Source organism: Panthera uncia, chromosome X (assembly GCF_023721935.1).
Source record: "Panthera uncia isolate 11264 chromosome X, Puncia_PCG_1.0, whole genome shotgun sequence".
In the NCBI taxonomy this organism is placed as follows: domain Eukaryota; kingdom Metazoa; phylum Chordata; class Mammalia; order Carnivora; family Felidae; genus Panthera; species Panthera uncia.
In genome coordinates, this window is record NC_064817.1 from 36,489,277 (window position 1) to 36,510,285 (window position 21,009).

The following is a 21,009-nucleotide window of genomic DNA, read 5'->3' on the forward strand; positions in this document are numbered from 1 at the left end:
AAATGAAGTAATACAAGAGGGATTACTTGTTTTCTTTTCTAAATTCCAGTTATACGTAGGTTTTTTAAAAGCAGAGAGACTAAAAATGTTCATATAGTCTCACATTGGTCTATCAAGTATTTAGTACAAAGATATATGGACATAGCTTGTAAAAAAAAAAAAAGGTTTTAGTAACTTCCATTCATTTCCCCCCTCCATTTAAAAAAATTTTTTTTTTTAACGTTTATTTATTTTTGAGACAGAGAGACAGAGCATGAACGGGGGAGGGTCAGAGAGAGGGAGACACAGAATCTGAAACAGGCTCCAGGCTCTGAGCTGTGAGCACAGAGCCCGACGCGGGGCTCGAACTCACGGACCGCGAGATCATGACCTGAGCCGAAGTCGGCAGCTTAACTCACTGAGCCACCCAGGCGCCCCTCCCCCCTCCATTTTTAAAAAAAGATTTATTTATTTATTTATTTTCAAGAGAGAGAAAGCATACGTAGAAGAGGGGCAGAGAGAGAAGGAGGAGCCTTGATGTGGGGCTCAAACCCACAAACCGGGAGATAGTGACCTGAGCCGATCTCTTAACCAACTGAGCCTCCCAGGCACCCCTCCTCCTCCATGTTTAAAAGACTTCATTTATTTCTTTTGTTTAAAGGAAAGCATAATGACAGAAATCACTCTTAAAGCCTTGTAGTGTTTAGAAAGCTAGGTCAGCATTAGCCATTTTCTCTCAAAGCCTCTTTTCTTTTTCCTAGAAACTTTCAGGGATAAATCTCAGATGTAGTTTGTAGAGAGCAAACCTTCCACTCGGTTGAAGCGACAGCCCAATACATAGCAAAGTCAGGTTAATGACTAGATCTTTTTCCTTCCATTTTTTCCCCTTTTTTTCGTTATTTTTCCCCCACCCCCTCTATTTTTTTTCTTTCTTGAAAAAAATCATGGTAACATACACATAACATAAAAATTGTCTTCTTAACCATTCGGTGTACAGTTCTCCAACATCAGGTAAATTCACATGTTTGTACACCCATCATCTGTACCGAACGTTTTTCATCTTTTTGCTATTCATTTTTAATAGAGGGCGATTCATGACAGCAATCCTTTTCCAACTATTCATTGAGAAGTAGCCCAGAGTTGCCCTCTGTGACTCAGTGAGCTGGCTTTCAGTGACAGCACAGAAAGGGGATTAGGTCAGACACAAAGGACTTCTCTAAGGCTGTGGAACTTTGCAGCCACCCCCCTCAACTGAGGCCTGGGTATTGTGGGTAATGGCAGAAAGCACCTTGTGAGTGGAGGGGCACCTGGGTGGCTCAGTCAGCTAAGCATCTGAGTTCAGCTCAGGTCCTGATCTCGCAGTCGGTGGGTTCAAGTCTTGTGTCGGGCTCTGTGCTGACAGCTCAGAGCCTGGAGCCTACTTCGGATTCTGTGTCTCCCTCTCTCTCTGCCCTTCCCCCGCTCACACTGTGTCTCAAAAATAATGAATAAACATTAAAAAATTAGAAAAAAAAAAAAAGAACCTTGTGAATGGAATGAAACCTCGCATAAGCAGCTTCCTCGAGAGAAATTGCTCTTGTCTCCTTGATAACTCCACTCTTGGAGGTTTTGAGCTTTCAAGTTAGAATGTGGTTGCCAGTGCGAGGTCAAAAAACATCTCCTTTTTCCTCCCCCCTTCTTGCTTTCTACCTCTTCCCTATTTCCCCCTCTGTAGTCCCTACCTTACCCCAGAGCACAAGTCTGCTGTCCCAGCCAAAAGACTTCATCATCCGTCCTGAGGTTTCAAACTTTTGTACAGTAGCCTTCTCTAACAGTTGAAACCGGAGACACCCTTTAACGTCCTATAAATCCCATACCTGGGCCATTCTGGGCACTTCCTGAAGAAGGGAAGTTCCGTTGTCACATGGATACACTGACCCAGCCAGAAACTTTTTGCTCTCATTGCCCTGTCCTGCCATTTAATAGGATCGGTGCTGTTATATAGCCCTCTGTCTCAGATGTGGACTCTAAGCTTTTTCTTTTGTTTTTCCCTTAATTAATTAATTATTATTATTTTTTTAATGTTTGTTTAGTTTTGAGAGAAAAGAGAGACAGAGTGTGAGCAGGGGAGGGGGCAGAGAAAGAGGAAGACACAGAATCAGAAGCAGGCTCCAGGCTCTGAGCTGTCAGCACAGAGCCCGACGCGGGGCTCGAACTCATGAACTGTGAGATCATGACCTGAGCCGAAGTCGGACCCTTAACCGACTGAGCTACCCAGGCGCCCTAAGCTTTTTTGCTTCTGTGTCAAGGTCGTTGAATGAATACCTTTTGAAAACTGGGTGGACTGCAGAGTTTTAGTAAGTGACAGTTTTTCTTAAGAGATAAGAGAAAGTTGTAAGAATGCAAGTATTTCGTTCAAGGTCCTACAGAAGTGAGTGAGAGAGAAACAAGCAGGCAGAAGCCTAGTTGATAACTAACCTAAGCGAACACAGAACTTGAAACTGAAGAGACAAATAATGATAATAATGTGGATACTTCTATTTGAGCAGCCCAGTACTGTTTCAAGGCACTTCATTTTATTGTTTGCTTTTTGTAAAGGGAGGGACAGAGAGAGAGAGAGAGAGAGAGAGAGAGAGAATCCTAAGCAGGCTCCACACCCCGTGCAGAGCCACACTCAGGGCTCGATCTCTCAACCTTGAGATCATGACCTGAGCCGAAATCAAAAGCTGGATGCTTAGCCGACTGAGCCACGCAGGCACCCCAGTGTTGAGTATTGTTAAATGTAATAAACACTCTGATCCCAAAAGCTGTGGAACTGAGTCCTTTCCATTTAAAGGACTTTTCACATGTCATGTTTTTCAAACAGAGAGATTGATTCCTGATCTACTAGTCCATTTCCTTTCCTTCCTACAGCACTTGTGTAATTTGTCAGACTCCAGTGATACACAGGGAACCTCAGGCCGAGATTTAATTCTCTGTGCTTGCCTAAGTACTTGGTGGCCTAGTTTCCACAGCCATACCCAGTAGGTGAATGTCTCTACAAAAAACCTCAGGCTTCACAGCTGATGGGAAGAAATCACCATTCTGCCCACACTTGCTACCCAGCAAGCAGTCACAAAAGTTGACCCTGGGGCACAGATGTGGGCACAGTCGCTAATCTACATACTTCTTTGGGCCAAAGAAATCCTGAGTGTCTGTGACTTTCCCCAATTTGTAGATTTTTATTTGTCTATCTTTGATTTTTTAAAACGTTAAAAAAATTGTTTATTTATTTTTGAGAGAGTGTGAATGGGGGAGGGGCAGAGAGAGGAGGAGACACCGAATCTGAAGCAGGCTCTGCGCTGTCAGCAGCAAGCCAGATGTGGGGCTCGAACTCACAAACTGTGAGATCGTGACCTGGCCGAAGTTAGACACTCAACCGACTGAGCCATCCAGGCGCCCCCAATTTGTAGGTTTTTTTAGAAATCCTTTTCTGATGTTCAAATGTGGGGGAGGTTGTGCTAAGAATCTAAAGGCTTGTGGTCCCCTCTCCTTCCCATGTCTCCACCATCACGATCACAGGAGACATCACTACAGGAATCCCATGCGTTGCGTCTGCCCAGTCACTGGGATACACAAGATAAATGCCCTCAGTTAACCCCCGGTCTGGCAGGAAGCTCTGCTTTGCCCTTGACCCTCTCGACCTGCTCCGACGTACTTTCTCTTTGTACTGCCCTGTTCTGTGGGGCCGAGTCCCAGGCTCGAGATTCAACAACAGAGCACTTGCAATTTTAGCTAGACCAACAAGTGATTTCATTTTATTTCTCCTGTTTGACTCGTTGTTGTGGGATGACACACGCTCTTGTTCAGGAAACGTACACATGAGAATATCTTCCCGTTAGTATCATTTGGAAAATAAATCCTCTGCTTTTCAGAGCTCTTCTTTCTAGCCCATGTTCTCCCATGTTCCCTCAGGCCCCTGCCAGTGCCAGCCAGAATAGGAAGAAAGAATGCCAAAAGTGCTTTGCAAAAGAGGGTGTTTCTTGGTCAGTTACATTTTGGTAATGTTCCATGTCCTAGCCTTGTTTTTGAGTGCCGAGATGTCCGTTAGCAAGTTAGGGGTCCTATGAGGACTGGCAGAAAAAAAAAATTAAACATAAAAAAGCTATTTAACTCTAAGCCAGAGTTTCCCAGATCCATGACCATGGAACCCATTTTCATACAGCACCCATAAAGAGCATGAGAAATGCTCACATAGGAAATGGTTTGAGAGATTTCCATCTTTTCTCTTCCCTTCAACACCTTACACATAGGGAGTTCTAGTAAATTTGACGGTAATATTGATTATGGCTATTTTAGAAAAGGTATGTACATGGCATTGATCATTAAAAATCAGCACTAAATTGGCATTCATTAGAAGATTTTGTCTGAAGAGAGGGGGGCGCCCGCATGGCTCAGATGGTGGAGAAGGGACTCTTGATCTCGAGGTTGTGAGTTTAAGCCCCACGTTGGGTGTAGAGATTACTTAAAAATCAAATCTTTTAAAAATTAAAAAAAAAAGAAGATCTTGTCTTAGGTGGGAAAGGAGGAAGCCATTTGGGTAGAAAGAGGCTGGACCCTTTCTGGAGCCTGGGAGAGCTAGATGTGATAAGAGATGGGTTGTAAATGCAAGAATTGTATTTCTCCCTTTTAGTCCTCCCTTTAACGAGCTTTTCTCAGAACGTTGGAATGTGCAAGGGAGTGTAAGAGATATGAACATGTGTGAGGTGCAGTCTTTCTAAGGTGTGTTGAAACTCGTTGGGAAAGTTCTTACATAAATCAGTTTATTTTTTAATTTTTTTTTTAACGTTTATTTATTTTTGAGACAGAGAGAGACAGAGCATGAACAGGGGAGGGGCAGAGAGAGAGGGAGACACAGAATCTGAAACAAGCTCCAGGCTCTGAGCGGTCAGCACAGAGCCCGACGCGGGGTTCGAACTCACGGACCGTGAGATCATGACCTGAGCCAAATTCGGACGCTTAACCGACCAAGCCACCCAGGTGCCCCTAAATCAGTTTAATACAATGTAGAAAATGGCGAGGTGCCACGGCAGCCCTAGTCTGCCAGTGGAAGCAGAAGTGGTTTCTGACTTAGGCAGCTAGGTGGAATCTTTGGGACCATGTTTCTCTCAGATCAGTGTTTTCTCATACCTGCAACCTCCACATCTAGAAAGCACATCCTGTTAAGCTCCTGGTAGAGGGTCCAGCTCAGTGGCACTGCAGATTCAGTTTTCCTGACATGGAGACCAAGGCACAGATGGGAAGGGCAGGGGAGTCCAGACCAAGATCCTGGAGTCATGAACTCTAGCTGCCAGGCACCAGCTAGGATTAAACAAATTATACACGTACACACACATACATATATGCCCATATATACCCACTTATATATTACAGATCTAATAGATATGTAATGTGGACTTCCGAATATCTTCAAAGACATAGTGAACTTGCTAAATTCATCAAAAGCAACCCAAAGTTTTTAGCCTGTGATGCATCTCACTTATTACAATCGCAAGACTTTAACTAAGAGCAGTGAAAACCAAGAGAAATCAGACATGAGATCTGGGCATAATAAGAGTCAAGCAAGTAAATGATTTTTTAAGGAAAAGTATAAGAGAAAATAAATATTAATGAAGGAAATGGGCAACCGCAACAGAAAGTATCATTTCTTTTAGTATTTTTAAGTAAAGTTTAATGAAAAGAAGGACTAAAAAGAAGTGGCTTATGGGGTGCCTAAGTGGCTCAGTTGGTTTCGTGTCTGGCTCTTGATTTCAACTCAGGTCATAATCTCATGGGTCATGAGTTTGAGCCCCACATTGGGGTCCATGCTGACAGTGCAGAGCCTGCTTGGAATTCTATCTCTCCCTCTCTGCCCCTCCCTCACTTGTGTGCACGTGCATACTCTCTCTCTCTTTCTCTCTGAAAATAAATAAACATAAAAAAAAAAAAAAAGAACCCAAAGATCATGTTGTAGAAAGCTCTTGATGCATTTTGACCTATGGTATGATTAGAACATACCAAATTGGGGGACAAAGGCCTGGCCAATAGTAATCATATACCTGAGAGCTGATAGAGTCTGTATAGCCAATGTGATGGATTCAGAGCAAACAGAAGTGATTTGTTAGTTTTCATCCTTGTGTCATTAAACATAGCAGTGTCTTTGTTATCTTTCAACCTGTAAGTACCTTCAGATCCACTCTCCACCCTTCTCCACCCTACTCTCCACCCAGGAAAGCAGACCTGTAAGGTCAGAATCAACTGGACTCCCTTGCCCAATGGCTTTGGGTTGGTTTGGAACATGGCACACTGGTTAGGAGAGTAAGATTGGATTATTTATTGTCCTGCCCCTGTCCATATGATGTACCACAGTCTAGCTATGAGCTACCTTTAGCAGAAGTATATAGGAAAGAAAATTCTGGGAAATCCAGTTCAGCTTGGACAAGTCAACACCTTACAAAACCACCACACCCTCTCTTTCCGTTATCACTTGTTCAGTGGGCCCGCATAGCAAAGTGGCCATGGCAGCAAAGATGGAGACGATGTATGTACTGAACAACATGACCATCCACTCAACAAGCCTAATTTGACTTTGGCCATTATCAGTCATTAGGGGAACGCAAGTCAAAACTACCTTGAGATACCGCTGTGCACCCACCCGGATGACTAAAATCAAAAGGACAATACCAAGGGTTGGTGAGGAAATAGAGCTGTTGGAACTCATATATTATGGGTGGGAATGTAAAAAGGTGCTGGTGTTTTGCAAAAGAATGGAGAGTGACTGTTAATGACTAAGGGTTTCTTCTTAGGGTAACAAAAATGTTCTAAAGTCACATGTGGTGATGGATACGTGACTTTGTGAATCTGCCAGAGCCCGTGGAATTGTACACTTTCAATGGGTGGAGTATTGAGTACATGAATTATGTCTTAATAAAGCCGTTCTGGAAAAACAGCCACTCATCTTCACAGTGTAACATTTTCATCTTTTTTTCTAACTGTCCGTTTCTCCTCAGTTCATGGCTTTTGTGGAAGAGGAAAACAAATTTTTCGAATGCTCTGTCAATTGGCTTTACTTATCCAAGAGGCTACTAATACAACACAATACTGCCATCCTGTTTAATGGGTCTCGTTTTAGATTATTTTTTTTCCTTTTTTTAAATTTATTTACTTATTTTTCAATATATGAAATTTATTGTCAAATTGGTTTCCATACAACACCCAGTGCTCATCCCAAAAGGTGCCCTCCTCAATACCCATCACTCACCCTCCCCTCCCTCCCACCCCCCATCAACCCTCAGTTTGTTCTCAGTTTTTAAGAGTCTCTTATGCTTTGGCTCTCTCCCTCTCTAACCTCTTTTTTTTTTTTCCTTCCCCTCCCCCATGGGTTTCTGTTAAGTTTCTCAGGATCCACATAAGAGTGAAAACATATGGTATCTGTCTTTCTCTGTATGGCTTATTTCACTTAGCATCACACTCTCCAGTTCCATACACGTTGCTACAAAGGGCCATATTTCATTCTTTCTCATTGCCCTGTAGTACTCCATTGTGTATATAAACCACAATTTCTTTATCTATTCATCAGTTGATGGACATCCTTTTTTTTTTTTTTTAAGATTTTATTTTATTTTTAAGTAATCTCAACACCCAACATGGGGCTTGAGCTCACAACCCCAAGATCAAGAGTCGCATGCTCCACTGACTGAGCCAGCCAGACCCCGCCTAGGTGATTTTTTTTTTAAGTTTATTTATTTATTTCGAGAGAGAGAGAGGGTATGCTCAGGGAGGAGCAAAGACAGAGGAGGCAGAGAATCCCAGGCAGGCTTTAATGTCAGCATATAGCCCAATGTGGGGCTCAAACCCACGAACTATGTGTGAGACCATGATCTGAACCAAAACCAAGAGTCAGATGCTTAACCGACTGAGCCATCCTGGCACCCCTGATTTCTTTATTTAAAGCATTATTGTGTACTGTAGAAAACAAACCAAAATCGTTCTCTTATAGGCTTGTCGCAAAACAGTGGGACTAGAAGAGTGCCAAGGAATTCATAGGGGTTGGGCAGACTTGTTCCTAAACCATTCTAGAACATATCTGTTTATTTTCAAGATGATTAAAAAAATATTTGGCAGCTTTCCTCGGTGGCCTGTGATCCTCTTTAATAACACCCACTTCCTTTTGTTTAACTAAAGTAATAAAAGTACAGAGAGATGAAACTTTCCCAACAAGGTTGCCAATCAGTAAATGTTATTTGCTTACTCTAAACTTGCTTTATCTTCCAGGACTAACAATAAAGAATGATGTGGGAGCCGTAAACTGCCATCTCCTGGCAATAGTCTCTTGTTATTACAAATATCGGTAGATGAGGGATGTGGTTTCTCAAAGGGACTTAAGTATTTTGGGCACGGTTCCAGGGACATTGTGTTCTTCTCGACCTCAGCCATTTCTGCTGTGTCAAAGACACTGTGCTTTAGAGATGAAAGGCCACTTTGGAAGGGGTGGAAAGCTCCAGAGTATAGGTACAAAATGGACTTGACCTTTACTCAAGATTTTTTCCCTTTCATTTCTAAGGAGCAGTAGCCATTTGGAAATATTGAAAAAGGGCGGACATCTTTGTGAGAAAACAATACAATCACATTTAAGAGAGTGAGAAGGTCTGGTTTGCAGGCCATTCTCACTCAATCAAGAGACAGCTCCACTCCCTGCCATTGCTGTTGAGTTTAGAAGCAGGCCGTGGAGGAAATAAGCCTTCTAGAGCTTTCTGAGAAAGGTAGAGGTGACATGTAGGTGCCTGTGCCCATATATATGAACTTCTTTAGTGGAATAAGAGCAGAGATGGCACCTGGGTGGCTCAGTCGGTTGAGCATCCGACTTCCCGCTTGGGTCATGATCTCATAGTTTGTGGGTTCAAGCCCCTCGTCAGGCTCTGTGCTGACAGCTCAGAGCCTGGAGCCCGCTTCGGATTCTGTGTCTCCCTCTCTTTCTGCCCCTCCCCTGTTCACATTCTCACTCTCTCTCTCTCTCTCTCTCTCTCTCTCAAAATAAATAAACATTAAAAAAACAACAGAGAAGCCAGACATGAAGAGTGAAGCTAATTTATGAAAAATCCCGTTATCAACTTGGTACCTCTGTCAACATGATAAAAATTAATGTCGTGGTGGGCCTTGATGATCTTTTAAAATACTGCATGGTTCCCGTTTCTAAAAAGATTGCCAGGCTAGACTTTTCTGTCTTGTCGAATTCGCTCTCTTTCTCTCTCTCTCTCTTTTTTTTTAACTTTATTTATTTATCTTGACAGAGAGAGAGAGAGAGAGAGAGAGAGCACAAGCAGGGGAGGGGCAGAGAGGAGAGACAGAATCCCAAGCAGCCTCTGCACCATCAGCATAGAGCCTGATGTGGGGCTTGAACTCAGGAACCATTAAGATCACGGCCTGAGCCGAGACCAAGAGAGATGCTTAGCCGACTGCCCCCCCGTCTCCTTGAATTCTTTACTTCTCCTGCCACTTATTTGTTTATCCCGGTGCAGATCACGGGGTCTTCGGGCCTTGTGTGAAAGGAGACTCTGGTTTCCTTTCAGAAACCAGGGTGGTCAGATCACCCTGACCACCCTGAGAAGAACTTCATTAGGAATGTGGAACACATTTTGTTGACCTTTTTTTTTTAATGTTTTTAAATTTATTTTTGAGAGAGAGAGAGAGAGAGAGAGAGAGACAGAGCTTGAGTGGGGAGGGGCAGAGAGCGAGGGAGACACAGAATCAGAAGCAGGCTTCAGGCTCTGAGCTGTCAGCACAGAGCCCAACGCGGGGCTCGAACTCACAGACCGAGATAGCGTGACCTGAGCCCAAGTCGGACGCTTAATGACTGAGCCACCCAGGCGCCCCTGTTGAACTATCTTTATGATACTTTTCTCAATGTCCCCAGATGTTTGAGCATGTTTGTTTTTATAAAAAAATCCTTTTTTTTAAAGGAAAGATCAGCTTCGTATGAGACTATTACTTGAGTATAAACACATTTTACCGAGAAAAATGTAGATTTTTCCTGATTTCAATTAAGGGAAGAATTGTAATGAGAACCAGCTGTTCTGAAGGCTGCCCATGAGCTGTTAAGCCCAGTCTGACTCCTTTCCATAGCTGGTTTTGCGTTCTGGGTAAAACGTCTGCCTATTTTCCTCCAAACATGCTTCAGCATTTTTCAGGGTTCACCCTGTTTCCTCAACAGTCAGCTAATACCCCCGAGCTTCTTCGTCTCCATCTGCATTCCTCAGAAACATAAAAAATGTGTGTGGAAGATTTCTAAACTTTCACATTTCCCAAGTTGTCTTTCATTTAGTTGGAAGGTTAAGATGTCTCTATCTCCACATTCTGTTGACCACATAGGAGGCCAGAAAGCCTAATGTTTATGATCAAAGAAGTCTTTGGGAACAGGACATTTCTGCTCTACTATTTTCTAGCTCATATCCCTGGGCTTTAGTTTCCTCATTTATAAAATAGAAATAGTAACAGGGCTTGCCTCCACAGGGTTGGGGAGAGAGAATGCATACGAAGAGCTTAGCCAGGGCCTGGCATGGAGAAAGATCTCAATGAATGTCAGAAATAATGGTGGTGATATTGGCGGTGGTGATGATAAAGGTTTGGAGTCGTGTTGCAGCATAACAACATCGCATTTTTCAGATAAGAAACAAGATCACATGATCTGCCAAGGTTGTTTGAATTTGCTACTGTGGCAGGCAAAACTAGCTATCACTTAATGGCTGCCGTATATTGTTACTCAGTTGAAGTGTGTGTGCACGCGTCCATGTGCAAGTGCGTGCACATGAATGCAAATGCTGTTAGGTTTTGCGTCCTTTCCCTGATGGTCAAGAGTTTTGCTTTGGCTACCTCCCACCTTTTGAAATCCAACACAGTTATGGGGCACCTGGGTGGTTCAGTTGGTTAAGTGTATGACTCTTGGTTTTGGCTCCGGTCATAATCTTGTGGTTTCGTGAGTTCAGGCCCTGTGTCGGGCTCTGTGCTCGGAGCACGGAGCCTGCTTGGGATTCTCTGTCTCCCTCTCTCTCTGCCCCTCCCTCACTTGCACTGTGTCTGTCTCTCTCAAAATAAATAAATAAACTTACAAAAAATTTTTAAGTCCAACACAGTCCTTAATATTGTACAGTCCATACAATAGGCTTTCTGCAAATATTGAGTATGTTTTTATGTGATAAAAAAATAGGGGGTGCCTGGGTGGCTCAGTCAGTTGGGCGTCTGACTTCGGCTCTGATCTCGCTGTTTGTGGGTTTGGGGCCTGCGTTGGGCTGTGTGCTGACAGCTCAGAGCCTGGAGCCTGCTTCGGATTCTGGGTCTCCGTCTCTCTCTGCTCCTCCCCCATTTGCACTCTGTGTCTTTCTCTCTCAAAAATGAATAAACATTAAAAAAATTTTTTTTAAATCTCATGCAAAACTGTATTAGTAGACGACATTTTGATCTTCTGGATGTTTTATTTTAAAGGAACTAAATTAAGAAATAAGACCTTAGAACATACCTAGACCTGGTCTCTTTTTCCCAAGGATTCACTCTTGCCTCACGCTTGTGTTTACACAGCGCAGGGCTTGTCATGCAGTTGAGATGAAATAAATGGCTGCTCGTCAATCGCTGTCTTTGTGTTAGAGGTCTTGGTACCAAGCAATAGAAAGCAACTCGGGCCAACAGGGGAATCATCGAGAGCCTGGAGGGCCACACTTGGGAATAAGCAGAGATCAGGGGAGCTCTGGCAAGTCAGAGGCAGGAACCACAGCCATAGTGTTTAGAGCAGGAAGCATCTGTGCAGCATGCTGCCATGGGAAAGAAGAACCCATAGTCAGCTTCCTGCTGTTGTTGGGCGACTCGTTCCAGGGTCAGAGAGTGCGTGATTGGCCCAGCTCAGCCTGGCTGCACCAGGAGCCAGGGTGGGTGGAGAAAGGATCTAGCCCATTGCCTGCTATACTGGGCGATGATACCCAGGAGGAGAAGCAGTTTCCCAGAAAGAAACCAGGATAATACTTGAAAGGAAGTGTGGATGCTGGGCGACCAAGAAATGTCAAATGCCCATTGTTCCGGGTTCTCATATTTTGACTCTTGACTTCAGGCACCGTTGCTGGTCTAGCCGGTCTCTTTATTTCGCCTGTTTGAACCCTACAGCACAGTCTCAGATATTCTGCTTTGTGGTTCCAGCCCTCTATGTGGTCCAAGGTCCTCTATGTGTGTCACCATTCTGGTCTCATCTGAGTGGGAACATCGTTCCAAAGAGATTAGATAGAAACTCAAGGGTTGAGAATGTTGCGGCATCGGCATTAGATATTAGGATGAGCTACCTTTCTTTATTTTCTCTCTATAAGCAGAAATAAGTTCACAGGTATTATTCCCTATAAATTAAAAACTAGTAGCACAGCACCACGGGGAATTCTGCTAATCTAATTGAAATTTGGGGCTGGTGTAGGCAAAATGTTATTTACTTTCCATCAAAGGTGACGCTTTTTGTAACAGTAGAGGATACTGTTAGTTTGAAAATGGCTGTCAGGTTGGCTTGGTTTTGTCTTTTCGAATGCCATCCTATTTTAAGGTATTATCCTTTGCTTTTGTCTTATAGGGGAAAACTTATCCTTTTCGGGGCGCCTTTCCTCCGGTGTGGAATCCTATCGCGTATTTGGATTACAACAATCTGTGGCGGACAATGGATAACATGGGGAAGGAGGTAAAACATGTGTTCGGCTTACCTGTGACCTGTTACTAAAATAACAATAGCACCTGTTTCATATCCTTCCAACAGTTCAGGGAACATTGCTCTGGACATTAATGCATATCATTTCCACTTGTGAGGAAAATGAGTGCCGGGGGTTACGTCGATTTGCCCAACACCACACGGCAAGGGAACCAGGATTCAAACCCATTGAATTGTCATGCTCTGATTGTCATGCCTGTGTGCTTCTAGCTCTATGCCACGTGAGAACTCATGTGACATATTCTTGCCAGGTGTCCTGCTCATAGTTGTCTTACTCATGTGTGATACCACTTTAGACAGTAAAGGAAAGAGGGATTTGTTCCCCCAGAGTATTTTTGCCTTGTCCCAAGCTCTCATACTTAAATTGGGAACTTAATGATAACGATGATCAACATCATCATAATTTCATATTAATTTATATATACATTTATGTGTAATTCCCCCCTTTTTTGCATAATAGTAATAATAATTATTATTTTGGCAACAGCATTAAGGCATAGAATCCAAAGACCTATCCATCCCAACCCCATCACTGTCTATAGTAGAATTTTATGACAATCACTCATTCCGACACAGACACAGAGGCTGGAGTTAAGGGGTGCTTCTCAAGCCTTCTTAGTGGGGCAGTAGGCAGTAACCAGCACACCTTTGTGGGCCCTTCTTCCTCTGCAGATTCCAGCCGATGCACCATGGGAGGCCCCACATGCTAAGGAATGGGACAAGATGACCATGAAAGAGCTCATCGATAAAATCTGCTGGACAAAGTAATCCTCGACTATTTAAAATTCACTTTTTTATCTTTTCTTTGGATCTTCTCTGTCCGATCTTGCACTGTGGTGTTTTTTGTAATCAGCTGGAGGAAAAAAGTTACGAGGAAACCTAATGATCTTTAAGTCAGGAGCAACTTGGGGGGGGGAACTTCAGACACTTCAGAGTGGGTACGAACATAAAAGGAACCTAAAATAATAGAAAAAGAGGTGAAGGAAGTAGATTTTTTTTTTTAAACGAAAGGGCTGTGTGATTTGCGGTAAAGCAAGTAGTTGTGTACTCAGATTCTGTAGTGGTCAGCTACAGAAGCAATTTGGGAAGGTATCAAAGTTAATTCCCTACAGGTATAGAAAAATACGAAACTGAAGGAAAGCTGGTCTGTGTTAATGAGAAATAGAAATTTTCTAATGTTTTCATCGAGAACCTGTGTCATTAGTTGAGTTACTTACAGATCATTTAGTCAGCTTTCTGGGGCTGCTATCTGAAGGCACCATACCAACCTGTGGGAAATGGCAGGGAATTTGTTAGGCATGGCCCCTAAACTCACAGAGGGAATATTCTTCTAGCAGGAGAGACTGACATTATACACATAATTTCATTATGTTGCAGGAGTGACTGTAACAGGGAACTTGACCTGAAGGTGAGGGAGAGATTCCTAGATGCAGCAGTCTTTAAACATAAACCAAGGACTTAGGGCATTAACTGAAATGAGTCACAGTGGATGACAGGAGACAGGAAAGGGTGGGTGGTATGGGGGACAAGGTATCTTCCAGGAATGCCACATAGTGGATAGGGGAGAGAGAGAGGAAAGATGGATGGTGTGGAAAGAAGGCTCTTCCAGAAATGAGCCTTAGTATTGGGGGATAGACAGGAAGGGAGGATGATGTGGGAATATGTTATCAACAAGGGATGTGCCACAGTGAATGGGGGGAGACCAAATGGATGGATGGTGTGGGAATGGCATGTTCCAGGAATGAACTGTAACAGATGAGGAGAGTAGGAAGAGTGGATGGTGTGGGGGAATGGTATCTTCCAGGGATGAGCCACAGTGGAAGGGGGGAGAAATGAAAGGTGGACAGTATATGCAGATGGTATCCTCCATGAATGAGTCACAGTGTTTGCTGGTAGACAAAAAGGCTGGATGGTGTGTGGGGGGATGGTATCTTCCAAGAACGACCCAACTGATGGGAGAAAGAGTAAGAATGAAATGCGTGAGGGGATGGTATCTTTCGGGTATGAGACACAGTAGACTGGGAGAGACAAGAATGGATGCTTGGTGGGATAGTGTCTTCCATGAGCAAGCTTTATGAGGCACAGTGGATAGTCTGTAGGAGTGATATCTTCCAGGAATGAGGAAGGATGGATAGTGTTGGTAGTTAGTATATTCAAAAATAAACCGTAGTGCGTGGTAGGAGACAGGAAGGTGGGATGGTGTGGTGGGATGGTATCTTCTAGGAATGATCCACTGTGGATGGGGGAGACAGGGTAGATGGATGGTGTGGAAGGATGGTATGTTCCATGAGTGAGTCATAGTGAGTGGGGGGTGGGGGGGAGACAGGGAGAATAGATGGTGTAGGAATATGGTATATTCAAGGAATGAGCCATAATGGATGAGGAAGGGCATGAGAGATTGATGGTGTGGAGGATGTTATGTTCCAGGAATAGGGCCTAGTGGATGGAGGGGGAGTGGCGGGAGACAGAAATGGTGGATGGTTGGTGGGGGAATGGTATATTCCAGGAAGCAATCACAGTAACTGGGGCGGGGGCTGATGGGAAGGATAAATGGTGTAGGGGATTTTATTTTCCAGGAATGAGTTATAGTGACTGTTTGTGAGAGACTGAAAAAGGTAGATGATTTTGGAGCATATTATCATCCAGAAAGAGCTATAGTGATGGGGGAGATAAAGTGAATGGTGTGAGGGGATGGTATCATCTAGGAATGAGCCACAAGGGTGATGGGAGACAGGAAGGATGGATGGTGTGTGTGTGGGGTTGGGGGGGGGTGCGGGGGGGGTATCTTCCAGAAATGCCCTATAGAAAGAGAAAAGACTGGAAGAGTTGTTGACTGGATGGTATCTTCCAGGAAGGATCGACAGTGGATGGGGGGAGGTGGGAAAGTTTGGATGGTGTGGGGAGTTGGCATTTTTCAGGACTGAGTCACAGTGAGTGAAGAGAGACTGTAAATAAGAATGAATGGATTGGTGGGATGGTATCTATCTTCTAAGAATGGGCCATTATCCATGGAGGTAGGAAAGGGAGGAAGGTTTGAAGGAATGGTATCTTCTAGGAATGAGCCACTGTGGATGGGCAAGACAGGAAGGATGGATGGTGTGGGGGGCATGGTATCTTCCAGAAATGTGCCAATTGATGGGGGAACATTGGAAGAGCAGATACAGTGAGGAGCTGGTATCTTCCGATATTGAGCCACAGTGTTTAAGGGAGACAGGAAGAGTGAGTGGCTGGTGGGGAAATTATATTTTTCAGGATAGAATCACAGTGATTGGGGTGGTGAGGGTAGGGTTGGGGGCGGGAAGGTGATGTGGTAGTGAGATAATTTTCTGGAAAGGGTAGTTGAATGATGAGGGGGATGGTATCTTCCAGGAATGAGCCACATGGGTAGGGGGAGACAGGAGGGTTGATGGCAGGGGTGGGGGTGATGGTATCTTCCAGGACTGAACCACAGTGGATGGAGGGATGGGGAAGAGTGGATGGTATAGGGAGATGGTATTTTCAGAAATGAGCCATAGTACATGTTGGGGGATAGGAAGGGTGGATGGCCCATTTTATGATGGTATCTTCCAGGAAGGAACCACAGTGACTCAGGTGTGTTGGGGGGGGCATAGGAAGGATACATGGTGTAAGGGATGGTATTTTTTGGCAATGAGCTACATGTCTGTGGATGAGAGACAGGAATAGGGATGTTGGAACATGCTGTCTTCCAGGAATGAGCCATAGTGGATGGAGGAGACAGGAAAAGTGGATGGTGTGAGGGGATGGTCCCATCCAGGAACGAGCTACCTTGCTGTAAGAGGAGACAGGAAGGGTGAATGATATGCCTGTTAAGTAACTTCCAAGAATGAGGTGCAGTGGATGAGTGTAGACAGTATCAGGGAGTGATGTTAGAGGATGGTATCACAGGAATGAGCAAGGTTTAAGGGAGATACGAAGAGTGAACATTGTTAGGGGAATGGTATCTTCCAAGAATAAGCCACTGTAGATAGAGGAGACTGGAAGGATGGATGGTGTGATGGATGGTATCTTCCAGCAGTGAGCCACTGTGGAGGATGGGGGAGACCGAAGGATGGATGGCGTGATGGGTGGTATCTTCCAGGAGTGAGCCGTTGTGGATGGGGGAGACCAGAAGGATGGATAGTATCTTCCAGGAATAAGACACTGTGTATAGGGGAGACTGGAAAGATGGATGATGTGATGGTTGGTATCTTCCAGGAGTGAGCCACTATGGATGGGGAAGATTGGAAGGATGGATGGTGTGGTGGATGGTATCTTCCAGGAGTGAGCCATTGTGGATGGGGGAAACCGGAAGGATGGGTGGTATCTTCCAGAAGTGAGCCACTGTGGATGGGGGAGACCAAAAGGATGGATGGCATTATGGATGGTATCTTCCGGGAGAGAGCCACAGTGGATGGTGGGAGGCCGGAAGGATGGATGGTATCTTCCAGGAATGAGACACTGTGGATGGGTGAGACCGGAAGGATGGATGGTGTGATGAATGGTATCTTCCAAGAATGAGCCACTGTGGATGGGGGAGACCGGAAAGATGGATGGCGTAATGGATGGTATCTTCCAGGAGTGAGCCATTGTGGGTGGTGGGAGATAGGAAGGGTGAGTGGTGTGGAGGATGCAGTTTTCCATGTAGAGAGAGCGGGGAAACAGTTCTTGAAGGCCCTGAGATGGGGAGATTGACATGTTTTTGCAATGATATGACAGTATGCCTGGACTCTAAGGATGTCATGACAAAGTGATGTAATTAAGAGGTCGGAGAGCTCACTGGGAGCTGATGGTGCAAGATATCGTGGCCCCATTCAAGATTTCTGCCTTTTACCATGCATGTCATTGAAGGGTTTTATGAAGTGTGTTTTTGTTTTGCACTGTCAAAAGAGTTCATTGGCTGTAACGTGGCAAAGGATCAAAAGAGGGTGTGGTCATAAACCAGGTAGGGATGCCAGGAGGAGTCACCACTGCCCTCACATCCCAGGTGAGGGATGTTGGTGGCCTGGATCAGAGTGGAAGTAAGTGGTGGAGGCAGAGAAGAGAGAATGTTTGTTCAAATCAATGAGAATTACATCCTTAATGATCCGTCTCAAGAATATTGACCCTCTAGACTGTTCCAGAATGAATATATTTGGAGCTGACCCAGAATTCCCTAAAAGCAAAGGAAAAGCTTATTTTCACCAAGAGTTAAAACATGCACTCCTTCAGAGACTGAGCCCGCGAGAGTTTTTTTTTCTCCCCCCAAAAGCAACACAAATGCTTTGTAAATTGTGGTTTAAAAAGATGCGATATCCTGTGAAGTGTGTATGTATTTACGCCTGACGGCTGCTCTTGTTATGTGACCAGGACTGCTAGGCAATTTGCGTATCTCTTCGTGAACATCAATGTGACCTCTGAACCCCACGAGGTGTCTGCGCTGTGGTTCCTGTGGTACGTGAAACAGTGTGGAGGCACCACTCGGATATTCTCGGTTACCAACGGGGGCCAGGTACGGAGTGTCCGTTCCCCCCACCCACCAACTTTCTTTGTGATTTTGCCCTCACCCAGGGTAGTGTCTTACAAGGTAACCGCTTCCACGTTTTGAAACGTGAGTGAATTTGGAACCTGAGTTTTGGAAATGGTTTCAAGCAACGTGCCTGAAAACAGTTCTCATTTCCTTTTCTCCTTCCTGAAGATGAGTTTGCAGCTAAAGAATGTTCCGTCTCGAATTAATTAGGTTTGGGGAATTCAGTCCCTTCCTTTTTTTTTTTTTTGGAAGGTAGGGAAAATTAGTCCCTGTAGGAGGAGCCAAATTCCTACAAATCAAGTGATTTTCAAAAAAAATCCTCGAATGGGTAAAATGAGCATGCTTCAGGCTATTTCTGTTCTAGACATGCTCTGTACTGCATGGTACATGGTACCATGGTACCATGGTACATGGTACATGCGCAAGGTGTAGAGTCTTTCTCCAACCAGTGAATAGTTCCTCTCCTTAGGAAATTTCCAGAACTCTCTAAGTTGTTCTTGTGGCCCCAAGAGCTATTGCCCATTTGACCCTTAGCTTCAGCAAATGTAGGACACTTGCATCTTTTCAGTATCTTTATACTTAGAAATTCCACATTGCTTATTTTGACCTGTATTTTGCTTTCTGAGCTATCATGTACTGCTATTTTGTGATTGTAGCCTCATCACCTGCCTTCTCCTCTAGGAACGGAAGTTTGTGGGGGGATCTGGTCAAGTGAGTGAACGGATAATGGACCGCCTCGGGGACAGGGTGAAGCTGAAGCGTCCTGTCACCTATGTTGACCAGTCAGGTGACAGCATCATCATAGAGACGTTGAATCATGAAGTGTATGAGGTAATTCAGCCTAGCCAAAAAAGAGCATATACTAAGCAGGCCTCGTGTATTCTGCAGCTTGTAACCAAATGTGACCTAGACAGTGTGGTAATTAGTGCCGGCACGTTTCCCCCTCTGTCTTCCAAATGACCACTTTTAGTTGACCTGCCTTGTTCTGCTGTGTCGCCTCACAGTGGCCTCAGTTTGTATGTGGTAACTGCTCAGGGTCATTCAAGATGGTAAATATGATGTTTCCCACCCTCTGTGAAGACCGACACTCACGCGTCTAAGGTGGTATTTTGTGTCTGTGTGTTTCAGTGCAGATACGTAATTAGCGCCATCCCTCCAACATTGACTGCCAAGATGCACTTCAAACCAGAGCTTCCGTCAGAGAGAAACCAGTTAATTCAACGTCTTCCGATGGGATCTATCATTAAGTGCATGATGTATTACAAGGAGGCCTTTTGGAAGAAGAACGGTAGGTTGAACTTACTCATGTTTAAAATGTGTTAAGTGAAAGGACCACACTCTTTTAGGGACCTTATGGTAGATACCGAACAGAAAATAGATTAAAAATGTCCGTGTTTGGGGCGCCTGAGTGGTTCAGTCGGTTGAGCGTCCGACTCTTGATTTCAGCTCAGATCATGATCCCAGGGTCATGGGATCCAGCCCCGCATCGGGCTCTGTGCTGAGCATAGAGCCTCCTTGGGATTCTTTCTCTCCCTCCTTGCCCCCCCTCCCCTGCTTGCACTCTCTCTATCTAAAAACAGTTTTAAAAAGGGGCACCTGGGTGGCTCAGTCAGTTAAGTGTCTGACTCCTGATTTCAACTCAGGTCATGATCTCAGGTTCATGAGATCGAGCCCTCCCCATCGAGCTCTGCGCTGATGGCACAGAGCCTGCTGGGGATTCTCTCTCTCTGCCCCTCCCCCTCCAGCTTGTTCTCTCTCTCACTCTCTCAAATAAACATTAAGAAAAAGGTAAGTGTTTTTAAATGGGTAGAGAAAGGATCAGAAATCTCAGGCTGTCCATCTCTTCATAGCCTCTAGCAACACAAAATGATCCCAGCACCACTTGCTGTCAATGAAAGGAAAGGAAGAGACCCCACCAGTTGTGGGGCCCTGGTTCCTGCCTTGGGTCCTGCCACTTACTCTTCATGAGCAGAGTGACACAGAGGGGTTCTGTGGGGAGACCGCTGCTCTGAAGTCCCGCAGTCCTGGGCTTCCCTTGCTTACCAGCTGAGCGGCCTTGGTGTGGCACTACCTCTCTGCCTCCGTGTCTTTGTGTAGAATGGCAACAAGGAGGCCTACTGTCAGGGTGTTTCGAGAATGAGATGAGGCAGGGCCTGGGTGGATATGGTGGCTGTCGTTGCTAAACCTGCTCATACTCAAAGGATTCCTTCCGCCAGCTTCTTCCATGGGCTCATAGGGCCGATTCCGTCTAACTCAAGCACCTGTTACCCTGTGTAGCCCAGGGCTCCAGGGACACGGTACAGTGTGAGCCATGCATTGGTCATACGTGACCATTATGTAAAGCTCATAGACGTGGGTCATTTTCCATGTGTCTGGCTCCACAGACACCTTGTGTAGTTAGTGTGTGTATTGAACAGGAAATATCTACTAGGGGTGGGGCAAAGACTATGGTTTGAGATTTGCCTTCCTCTTAGCAACATAGTTTTTTTTTGTCTTACATATTTCTTTTCTTTTGAGAAAGAGATAGAGGGCACTAGTGAGTGAGGGGCAGAGAGAGACAGAGAATCCCATGAGGGGCAGAGAGAGACAGAGAGGGAGGGAGACAGAAAAAAGAGAAGTGGGGCTCACCCCATTCAGGACTCAAACTCACGAACCGTGAGATGATGACCTGAGCTGAAGTCAGATGCTTAACCGACTGAGCCACCCAGGCGCCCCGTAGAGGTTTTTTTTTGTTGCTGTTTTATTTTTATTTTATTAAGAAAAAATTTTCTTAATGTTTATTTTTTTTTTTTTGAGCGAG

The 21,009-nt window shown here is 44.7% G+C and overlaps 1 protein-coding gene across 1 annotated transcript in view; it reads left to right on the forward strand.

Annotated features, from left to right (window-relative positions):
• The window catches only part of MAOA (monoamine oxidase A), a 68,862-nt gene that overhangs the window by 34,693 nt on the left and 13,160 nt on the right, over window positions 1-21,009 (forward strand). Inside the window, exons 4-8 of the mRNA XM_049643732.1 lie at window positions 12,572-12,676; window positions 13,376-13,467; window positions 18,050-18,191; window positions 18,891-19,040; window positions 19,338-19,497. Coding sequence (XP_049499689.1) covers window positions 12,572-12,676; window positions 13,376-13,467; window positions 18,050-18,191; window positions 18,891-19,040; window positions 19,338-19,497 — 649 coding nt within the window. The remainder of the gene's footprint in view (window positions 1-12,571; window positions 12,677-13,375; window positions 13,468-18,049; window positions 18,192-18,890; window positions 19,041-19,337; window positions 19,498-21,009) is intronic.